Source organism: Squalius cephalus (genome assembly GCF_949319135.1).
Source record: "Squalius cephalus genome assembly, chromosome: 23".
Classification (NCBI taxonomy): domain Eukaryota; kingdom Metazoa; phylum Chordata; class Actinopteri; order Cypriniformes; family Leuciscidae; genus Squalius; species Squalius cephalus.
Window position 1 is genome coordinate 21,069,867 of NC_137144.1, and position 11,495 is coordinate 21,081,361.

The 11,495-nt window shown below is 34.8% G+C and overlaps 2 protein-coding genes across 3 annotated transcripts in view; both read right to left on the reverse strand.

The window, feature by feature from the left end:
* LOC307151009 (hereditary hemochromatosis protein-like) overlaps positions 1–6,562 on the reverse strand; it is a 62,942-nt gene extending 56,380 nt beyond the window's left edge. Inside the window, exons 1-7 of one of the 2 annotated variants that reach the window (XM_079858740.1) lie at positions 6,412–6,562; positions 3,826–4,068; positions 3,469–3,735; positions 3,005–3,283; positions 2,802–2,918; positions 2,337–2,369; positions 1,329–2,144 (exon numbers count right to left, since the gene is read on the reverse strand). In XM_079858740.1, the coding sequence (XP_079714866.1) occupies positions 2,062–2,144; positions 2,337–2,369; positions 2,802–2,918; positions 3,005–3,283; positions 3,469–3,735; positions 3,826–4,068; positions 6,412–6,472 (1,083 nt within the window). In that variant the 5' untranslated portion in view covers positions 6,473–6,562 and the 3' untranslated portion in view covers positions 1,329–2,061. Of the gene's footprint in view, positions 1–1,328; positions 2,145–2,336; positions 2,370–2,801; positions 2,919–3,004; positions 3,284–3,468; positions 3,736–3,825; positions 4,069–6,411 lie in introns of those variants that run through there. The other variant, XM_079858738.1, reaches the window with a different exon arrangement.
* A 936-nt stretch (positions 6,563–7,498) lies between these two features.
* Positions 7,499–9,218, reverse strand: LOC307151015 (BOLA class I histocompatibility antigen, alpha chain BL3-7-like). The gene is made up of 6 exons (XM_079858751.1): positions 9,101–9,218; positions 8,842–9,017; positions 8,446–8,724; positions 8,243–8,365; positions 8,060–8,080; positions 7,499–7,983 (listed from the first exon to the last, which is right to left on the reverse strand). Exons 3-6 carry the CDS (start codon positions 8,537–8,539, stop codon positions 7,967–7,969), a joined length of 255 nt encoding a protein of 84 aa, XP_079714877.1. The 5' UTR covers positions 8,540–8,724; positions 8,842–9,017; positions 9,101–9,218; the 3' UTR covers positions 7,499–7,966.
* Positions 9,219–11,495: the final 2,277 nt, after the last annotated feature.

The following is an 11,495-nucleotide window of genomic DNA, read 5'->3' on the forward strand; positions in this document are numbered from 1 at the left end:
GTTGTATGGATTAGAGACAGTGGCATTGAGTAAAAGGCAGGAGGCGGAGCTGGAGGTAGCAGAGCTGAAGATGTTAAGGTTTTCGTTGGGAGTTACGAGGATGGACAAGATTAGAAATGAGTTTATTAGAGGGACAGCGCATGTTGGACGTTTTGGTGACAAGGTGAGGGAGGCGAGATTGAGATGGTTTGGACATGTGCAGAGGAGGGACATAAATTATATTGGTAGGAGAATGCTGAGGATGGAGCCACCAGGAAGGAGGAAAAGAGGAAGACCAAGGAGGAGGTTCATGGATGTGGTGAGGGAAGACATGCAGGTAGTTGGTGTAAAAGTATTTAGGCAGATGTAGAGGACAGGGTGGTATGGAGACGGATGATCCGCTGTGGCGACCCCTAATGGGAGCAGCCGAAAGAAAAAGAAGAAGACTCACTAGAAGCAAGATTAATCATGGTTTGAAGCTATAAAATAAAAAGTAAAATAATATTGCATCATGAATTAAAATACCTTTTGTATTTATGTGAATCATCAGATCTATTATATATAAACTCACTGAATGATTTAACATTCATTTCAGTTTTCGCCTCCAGTCCCATTACCCAGTGACGTCTAGTTTGTTGTCCATGATGACTGAGGTGTGTGGCCGGTCTTATAAATATGCATCGACTATTAATGGACTATTTGTAGCAATACAAAACAACTGAGCAAAGAATGTGGAATGTAAGTGAATAGCAATGAACAGATATAGTTGATATGTGTAAAACCAAGACAACAGTCAAATTATAAACTATACCATATTACAAACATGTAACAAATGTAGTTTGAGTGACTGAATGGAGCTCAGTCGTAGTGAATGGAGCTCATGGTGTGAACGCTGGGGTTCAGCTGATAGCAAAGTGTAAAACATTGTAAATAATCTTAAGAGAAATATGTGCCATGTTTTCTTTTCAATATTTGAAATTGTAACACTTAAGACAGATGAATACCACATAACATCAGATTTATTACAAAGTCAGAATGTAAGGCTAACATGACAAACACAATATCGGACAATAACTGTCCAACATTCACAGGCTTCAGTGATTCAACACAACACATGGAAAACAACTTTCCTTCTTCACACTTCAGAGATGCACAATTCTATATGGTAAGGAGGCTTTTCTTTACACTGACACTGAATGTTTATTTAATAATGACTAAGAGTTTTATTTGTTTGTTGCACAGTGATTTAATTGTGTGCTGAATCCCCTTTTTCTTCTTTTAACAGTTTCCCTGCACAACAACACATGATGCTACATACAGCCATCAGTTTTATCAATGAAGAACACAGAGAGGATACGCCAAAAACAAGACTTTATTTGTTTGTTGCATTAATTATTTGTAATTATTTATCAGATAACATATTTTTCTACTGAATACATTTGTATATATTGCTTATTTATTGTCTTTTTCAATTAAAGGCTTTAAAATATATGAAACAATTGCATTTTATTTGTTTTTTCCTGATACATTTTTGAAAACACAATTCAAATGCTGCTATAATAAAATCATTTTAGTGAGCACAAATAAAAAAAATGACTTAATTAAATAATATCCTTGGGAACAGCTGGTTAAAATTCACTGCAAAAAGAAACAATGAATTCATTGGCTACTACACTGGAAAAAGGGTGTACAGGATTTACTTTGAAACCATTTCTATTCAGAAATTTCTAGTAAATTTAACCAATAACCAATAATAAAAAGAAAAAACAAGTAACACATTGAATTAAACATTAGTAGAAAAACTGAAATAGTATTTTCTTGTAAAATGTATAACCATAATCTTTTTACAGTGTATGGTGAAATACTTTTGGGATTTTAATGAATGGCATAAATGTCTAAAATTATTCTCTTTACAGAAGCAATGCGATGCAGGCAATGCTATATGAGCATCTGTACAAAATGTTAAAAAATATTTGTTTGTCATCACAAGATTGTATATGTACTGAGTTAGTACTGTTACTATTTTTTACTTTTTACAATAATCCAATCATTTTAATTTTACAATTGGAAGAGGTTCTTAGTTCATTTACTTAATGCTTCACTCATCTGTGTAACTTCCTCTTCTGCTTCATGTGTTGATTTTGAGTCAATGCTTTCTTCAGATGCTGAAAATGAAATCAAATTTTGATTAGTCAACAGAATGTGCGAATGAAAATTAATACATTATTAAATTATAAAATAAAAATAATATTTATAGCATCCAGTAATCAACTGTAATTGTAAACAATACATTTTACTCTTTACTGCACTCTGATGTGATAATAATACAAAAATAATATTTAAAACAAATGACTCACTCGAAGCAGAGGAATAATCACCTTTAGATGATGCTAGAACATGAAGAGAAGTTAAAAAGCATTAATAAAAATTCCTTGAGGATATATCTAGGGCTGCGTCTGAAATCACATACTCTCTTGAGTTTGTACTTATTTTGAACAAAGCAACTTTGCAACTATTAAAAAGGTATGTTCTATATATAGTATGAGTGAATGTAATCTGGATCACGTGACCTGCCAGCGTCAGTTGAGTTGTTTCACTGCACGCCATTCTCAAATCCTCTACTGTGGCCTCATGGGATAGTAAAGTGTCCATTATATGTGCACTTCAGAATCTCGCTGGTCATCCGGGTACTTTTTGCCTATACTCTTCTATTTTGCACATACTTCTTTTGTCACTGTTTTTTGCCACTACTGTATAGTAAGGAAATGTGCGACTTCGGATGCAGTCTAGGTATGTTTCATTCCTTCCAGAGTAGATCCTACCTGCTCGTCTCCTCCTGTATTTATATATGACGGCTCCGGTCCCAAACACCAACAGCAGAGCCAAAACTATCAGCACTGAGGGAATCACTGATTTAAATGGTTCACCAGGATCAAATTCTAAAAACAAACACATTAAAAAGGACACAAACAAATGACAAACACTACGGGGAGATTTTATTATTTTCTCAAAACCAAATCATTACCTAAAGTGACGTGCAGTTTGTTGTCCAGACTGAGGTGTGTGGCAGAGCAGCTGTATTTGTGTTTGTCTGCACTGATCTCCAGACTCTTCCTCATCTGGTACGTCCCGTCACCATTGGGCAGCAGATCTCCTCCAGTGATCTCATGATCAGATACAGGCTGTCCATCTCTGAACAGGGTCAGGTTGATGTGACGAGGGTAAAATCCTGTTGCCAAACAACTCACACGAAACCCTCCAGAATCTGAGTTTGCTTTCTGAATCAGTCTGACTCGCGGTTTCACTGCGGAAGAAAAATATCTGTTATACCTTTTCATAGAACACTATTAAGGAGAAGACACTTTCTGATGTTGTCTTGTCTTTAGTTAAAAAATATGCATGAAATTCCTACTTTGTTGCAACAAAGAATTGTATTTTACACAAAAGCTTAATGGCTCAAATCTTTTTAAATCTTGTGAGAAGACATACCTTTCTTATTCACTTGAGATTTTCTCTTTTTAAGGTAATACCTGAGAGTTGCTATGCAAGATGGGTAGTTTATAGTCTCATGACGCCACTTGAAAAGCTCCAGAGATAGTGTTGCCATTTCTTTTGGGCTGTCATATGTAAATTTGTTGTCATACAAATGCATTTCATCTGTAGTGGAGCCGCTAAAAGCAATCTTAGAAATCATTTGTCCAGGCTTATCATTGTCCCACAGCTCACAATGGCTCATCACCTGATAAAGTTGAAGACCTGTCAGGAGAAAAGTGACACAGCCTGTCATGGTCCCATGATTATGTACTGTCTGTGTCAAAATTCCTTATTTTAACCAACTGAACATACTTTCTGTATAGTTTTTAAATGTTAGTCTTTCCATATGGAAAGGTTGCAAATCATGCCTCATTGCATAAAAGATGTAAGAAACGATCTCATCTTCATTTGTAGTATTATCTCGTGGAATGTATTTCTTCGTCTCTGAATTATAGTGGCCAACTGTGACGTCATCCAACATAAATGTGACACTAAATTCAGGAAATGGTGTCTCTCCTTTAATGTATGTTACAAGCAACCACAAAGAGTGAGAACCTGTGAGAAATTATAACAACAAAAAATAAAAATAAGTGTTAGATAAAAGACAAAACATATTAGTATCAAATACTTTTGGGGACATTATCTCTTGCGAAATTGAAAATTCTCTTTATTTTCCAGTAAACATTAAATAGAGACTATTACGTAAAAAAACACTTTGTGTCAGTCAATGTTTAAAATTTTAAAGAAAAATGTTAGTCCTGACTTACTCGCCTTTTTCAGAGTCATTACTCTGGATCAGGTAATAAAATATTGAATACATGTAATTAGTAAAATTTACTATACCATAGTTGTCAGATTTTATTCCTGATTTTAAATATTTTATTTAACCTTAAAAGGGTAGTTTACCCGAAAATGAAAATTCTGTCATCATTTCCTCACCCTAAAGTTGTTCCAAACCTGTATGAATTTCTTTCTTCTGATGAACAAAAAAGGTACCCTGGTAATCCAGAGTTCTCGCGAGAGCACAAGTTGAATTTGCTCAGCGAGTTACTCTGGTGTCGAGTAATGATGCTCATTAAATATGCCCCTCTATCTGAGCTGCACCAATCACATTGGTGTATCTGAAATAGGCGGGCCAGAGACGAGCTAAATAGATGACGACAGCGCTGTGATGTCGAAGTCATTAGTAAGCATTGCAAGATGGCTATGGATGAATACCAGTTGTTTGAAATGGCTTTGGCCACTACAATGAATGAGTTAGACTTGGGTTTTCATCTAAAACAGGAACTGAAGACGGCGCTCAAATCGTTCCTTTGCAAGAAGGACATTTTTGCTGTTTTGCCGACCGGATACGTTAAGAGTATAATCTACCAGTTAGCTCCACTGGTAGCTAAGCATATGGGGTTTATTGTTGTGATTGGTCATAGTGTCATCCAATTGCATGCAGTGAGATTTTCAAATGCATGCTTGGTGCCGCCCCTCGAGCTGGTCGATTTTCATTAGTCGACGCCAGACCATTAATCTTTTAGATTTAGGTCTGGATTTCCAGGCTACACAAAAGGAGAAATTTGAAAAATATGGGTAACCAAACAGTTGGTGGACTCCAACGACTTCCATAGTATGGGGGGGAAATACTGTGGTGGAAGTCATTGGAGCCCAGAAACTGTATGGTTACTGACATTTTTCAAAATATGAAATGTTTAAAAAAAAAATTGTTCAAAATTTGTTCAACAGAAGAAAGACATTCAGACAGGTTTGTAACAACTTGAGGGTGAGTAAATGATGACAGAATTTTCATTTTCGGGTGAACTATCCCTTTAACAGTGACAATGACAAACTGTTTCTGAGCTGTACATGTATGACTGGAAAATGCAGCACTAAACTGGACTAACCCCGCCTGATTTTATGTAAGCTTTATGAAAACATCTATCTAGTTACATATTTGTTTTAGACTCGATAAATATATATACATTTGCTTTTTCAAAGGCAATCTATAAATCTGTGACTTTTCACTTTTAATTTTTGAATAATCCCAAAACAACGAATGCCAAGTCAAGTCAAGTCAAGTATATTTGTATAGCGCTTTTCACAATACTGATTGTATCAAAGCAGCTTCACAGTATTAAATTAAAATAATACAGGTTTGTTTCTAGTGGAATTTATTGATTGATAAAATAAAATTAAATATCCCCAACTGAGCAAGACAAAGGCAACAGTGGCAAGGAACCGAAAAACTCCATGACCTAATGGTGTCCTAAAACTCCAGGTGACCTAATGGAGAAAAACAAGTAATAAAAACTCGGTGAGTGTTTTAGCGCAATTTTCTCACCTCATGGGATCACAACACTAAGAGATAGTAGCCTAAATATTTTCCTGGATTTTTTTGTGCGTTCCCGAGATTAGACCTTCCTTAACATAATGCCGAAAACCCGAAGTCTCTAGGGGGTCTGGTTGAGGAGTAGATAGAAGTGCAAGATTGGTGCGCACAGACAGAACAGAAATCATGAGTTAACAATCGCAATTTTGTCCGGTGGAAAATTGCGCTAAAAAACCTTGGGAGAACCCATGCTCAGTCGGGGGCCAGTTCTCCTCTGGCACTTATGAACTAGAGGCCGGATTGTAGTTTGAATGTCCTCGACAAAAAAATATATATTTCTAAGCTAAATAGCAAATGCTGACTAGCCTACACTTGAGACAATCTAGCTTTTAGTTGTCTAAACGGTACAGAACGGTAGGCCTATAGGCTACTTCGTTATCTGTGTTTGATAATCTACATTCATATCTGACACTGCAGGCTAATCTGAGAAACATGTAACATGTTAAATAAATTGACGGAATACACGCCTGTTTAAATGAACTGCACCTAGACCTAAAAATGCAAATCAAATTGAATCCTACCAGTTGAAACAGTTGTTCGAGCTGACAGAATCACGCATAGAAAAACGAATAATTTGCTCATCTTTTCTAGCTGTTAAAACATGGCTATTCTTCTCTAAAGACCCATAGGCTGAGCCAGAAACAAGAAGAGGAACGAGTTATTCAAGTAGGCTTACCTATTTTTCAGAACGTAGAGCTATTACTCATGATGAGGGCGGGGGAATAAAAACTTCATTTCACACATAGCCTACAACTTCATGGAATATAAAGTATCGCTTCGTTTGTCTGTTCGTTAATATGAACACCAGCACCGAAAATGAATGAGAAACTGCGAGAATAAATTAAACAAACAAATTAAATTAAATGTTGATCATAATAAGAAACAAAATGGCTGTGAGACAGTAGCCTTAAAACCCAGACAATAAGATTACAAAATCTATTGACTTTTAATCAAATAAATTCGCGAGTATTATTTTTTTTATTGGGGTCAAAAATATATATTTTGTAATAATTAATTTTACTGCACTTGATAACTGAGACACAAGATGGCGCCAGTTACGTTTTATTAAACAAGACGGTGTGATATACGAGAGACAAAAAAAATTAAATGAAGGACCATAGAAGTTTCCATTTAGAGGTACGCTATCTGGTCTGTTGTTCATCTTGTAGATGAGGAAGGTAATTGTATGAATCACATGGCTTTGAATAGTTTAATTTGTGTTCAATTAATTAATTATACTTACAATAGTTTCACTTTAGCACAATCAAAAATAATTAAGTGTATCTTTAGTTGAACTTCAGCACTATTTCTGGATAACTAAACTACACTAAGTACAAAATTAGTTGTTTCAATTTAGCAGACTTTAAGTATACCAATTTAGTATTCTAAAAGAACAATTGCAGGGTATTTATATTAAGTAGGCTACATAAATATGTAAATGTATTTGTAGTATACTTAGCATAAAATAAATATATTTAAAATACATTTAAGTATATTTATTTTTCACTTTCACAAATTGGTGGAAAAATTAAAATGTATGAAGGTTACTTTAAACATTGAAATAGTGTGAAAATATTACTGTTGCATAAATTAATACTTAGAAAAATTGTGGGAAAAGAACAAACATCTAAACATTTATTGTGTGTTTTGATGAACAAACATTGTGTAACATATTGTACATTATAAGTTTAAAATTGTATTTTACTTGCAAGGCTTAGTTTTATTTAGAAGAGCTATTTAAAAGAAAAGTAATCTGGATGAACAATCACATATTGACTGAAGTTAGCACAAAAATGAGCCACAACATATAAAGTAATGTAAAATGAGAAAATAAAATAGACATTAACAGTTTTAAACAGGAGTTTTACACAGTAGCTAATTCTACATACTACATAATAAATGTAAGAGCATTTTAACAACATTTCAGTAATTACAAAGATCCAATTTAGCATATTTTCACATTGTGTAAAATAAATTCTCACAAAAAAAAAAAAAAAAAAAAATACACACACACACACACACACCCAAGGATGTTATATCTTTCTTAAGCCAATCATGTTATTTTACCTATAAACCTTATGAATCTGCCGTTGCTGAAAAGGAAGTTCAGATAGTTAGGAAATATTCTTTTCAATAAAAATGACAAAATGAGCACATGACAATACTCACTAGAAGCAGAGGAGTAGTCACCTTTAGAGGAAGCAACAACAAAACACAGGAAATTAAGAAACGGACATTAATCATTTAAAAAAATATTAACCACATTATTATTTACAAAATTATCTTTATATGTCATCTCATTTAGGAACTATCCCTTATCGTCTTGTTTTACGGTTTAATTTCTTGTATTACCTGAATGCCGTTTTCTCCATAAAATGATCCATATAATTACAGCCACTGTCAATAACACCAACCCCGGTATCCAAACCCCAAGCACAGAAGAAGGCACTGACTCAAACGTTTCCCCTGGATACTCTGAAATATGACAAATAAGGTCACAAAGACATGAATTTATCAGATATATTATGTGCACTAGTCTCATGTGCACTTATTACCCAAATCAATGTCCAGTTTGTTGTCCAGACTGAGGTGTGTGGCAGAGCAGCTGTATTTGTGTTTGTCTGCACTGATCTCCAGATTCTTCCTCATCTGGTACGTCCCGTCACCATTGGGCAGCAGATCTCCTCCAGTGATCTCATGATCAGATACAGGCTGTCCATCTCTGAACAGGGTCAGGTTGATGTGACAAGGGTAAAATCCTGTTGCCAAACAACTCACACGAAACCCGCCAGAATCTGAGTTTGCTTTCTTGATCAGTCTGACTCGCGGTTTCACTGTTCAAGATAGGAAAAATGCAGGCCTGTCTTTTTATAAGACTAGAATGTATTTGTTCAAAGTAATTAGCTAATTTCTATATTGAATAAAATAAGAGAAGCATGTTGGAGACTTACCTTTCCTCTTTACTTGAGCTCTGTAGTTTTTAAAGGACCTTTATATGTAAACTTGCCATCAAAATATCTAATTTCTTCTGAAGTAGAGCCACTAAATGCTATCTTGATGATAAAATGTCCTGGTTTGTCTTTTTCCAACAGTTCACAAAGACCTAATACTTGGTAAACTTCAATACCTTTTAGGACAGAGAATGAAGATGTCAAAAAAGACTCAATCGTCCAGTCTTTTAAAGAAAATAATTTAATCAAATTAACTTACTATCTGTATTATTTCTGTGACTTGATCTATCCACAAGATACGCATACAAATGTTCTCTTATACCAGTATTATCACCCAGATTATACAGAGCATCTTCATTTGTAGTATTTCCTCTTGTAAAGTAAGTCATCGTCTCTGAATCATAGTATCCCATTGTCATGTCATCCAACATTATTGTGATAATATATTCAGGAAATGGAGTGTTTCCTTTAATGTATGTTACAAGGACCCATAAAGAGTGAGAATCTGAAATATTGAATATAATTATCATTAAAATAGGCTATAATGTAATAAAACCAAATGGTAATCAGTCTAATTTCATCAACCAAAACAAAACAATGACTGCTAACAATGCTGAGATCTAAACTGTCAAGGTCTATGAATATGAACTAAAATCTACTTTGCTTTTCGGCAAATCCGAAATCTTTACCCTACCTGTTGAAACAGATGTTGGAATTGAAAGCACGCACAGAAAAACAAATAACTTGATCATCTTGTTCTCTTCTCGCATGTGAATCTAAATATCGCGAGTCTTGTAAGAAAAACTTTGAGTGCAAAATATTTCCTTGAGCAGCAGCCTATCAGTGAAAAACTGAGTTAGGCTGTCAGCAGTTTCAGTCTTTCACAAGCCGGTGTTCAGGTGTTGTGTTGTATTCAGTTCCCCTGAAATACTGTTCCAGTGGGTGAAGTAATCATGAATATTCATGAATAGTCATTAAATTTCCCCTATTGTAGGTGTGTCCTTGAGACAAAGTTCATATTAATAGAACTGAAAATATTAGTGCACACTTCTCAAATTGCAATGCATAGTTTGTGTAATATGATAAATCAAATGAGCTGTTTTGCCTGAGCGAGTATGAGTGAGCGAGTAACCATGCTAGTCCAGGCTAATACAGTGTTTTTTTACTCTTTGATGTGTTGAGCTTTTTTTTTTTTTTTTTTGTGATGCTTTAAAGGGGTCATATAATGTAATTTTTGTACAAGCTAATATGATTCTTTAGGGTCTAAATTAAAAGTTTGTAATATACTTTAATTAAAAATTCTCATTAGTATTGTAAGAAAACACTCATTTTACCTGGTCAAAAACAGCTCTGTTTTCAGCACGCCGTTGCATGTGTCTTTAAATGATAATGAGCTTTGCTCACCCCGCCCCTCTGTTCTGTGCATACACCGTTTGTAACCAAGCGGCAACATTTTAATCTGAAAAATGAAGCCTACCCGGAAGTGCGAAAAACTGCAATACATCGAAAATCCGCTAGAGGAAGGTCCCAAAAGGGAACAAATGTCCATAGACCCCATGTTAAAATGTCCGTTTTCACAGCATAAATTCATGTTTTTACAGGTTGGTCCCATGGACTTTTATTGTATTTTTCGATAGGTTCCGAGTGCCTGACAACGGCGAGGGGGGTGAATTTTTTTCTAACTCGTTAGTTTAGATATATAAAATGTATGACAAATAAGGGCGTGGTTAAGTTTGATTGACAGCTTGATTGACAGCTGATAAGGCAGCGCCAAGGAGAATGACAACATAAGAAGCGCCATTTTTTAATACAGTTGAAATATAATACTACTGTTTTTGAATCATGAAATGTAGTTTTAAGAGTTTTTCAGGCGAGAATGTAGTTGTTTAAAGCTCAAATCTGTGGTTTATTTATAAAGATTTATGAAAATATTATCCAGGTTGTGAGATCCAGCGATGACCGGGCGCTCGGCGCTCATGTACCCCGCCTGGAACAGCCTTTCCTCGGCTAATCGTTCTGACGTTTGCCGCTGACTCTGGCGTCTCTGTAGTGATTAAACATGAGATATAATTCGTCTTGTGTATATCTAACGGGCGATTTTTGGTCTTGTGAATCTATAATTTGTTCCCTGGCCAATCGTTTTGGCTGAGGGGAAGTTTCATAACTTTATAAGCTATACGTTACCGTTGTATGGGTAGACTAGCGCTGACTTTGTATGTTTGACTGAATTGTTTGCTTTATTTGTATATCTTCCTGTACCTTTTACTTATACTTTTATAATAGCTAATATTGATAAAACTGAAATTTAACAAAAAGAGACTGGGTTGAGTTTTGTCATTTTAATTTTTAATACAACGAAGATGATCTATAATGTTGTTTACTGCAAAATCTGTTGTTTAGTACAAATGCACATATTGCCTGGACCATATTAAAATGTTTAATATTTTTATATTATATTTAAAACGAAAAGAGGCAGGTTTGTGTTTTATATTTCGTTTTGTTATAAATAGGCAAACGTTACATGAATATAATCAATACGCGTTGACTGAACCACATTTGTGTGGCTATAATGTTTAAGATTTCTTTAAATGAAACGAAAAGAGTTAGTATGGTGTTTTATAACATATTTCGTTGCCTAAAATATACAGAGATAA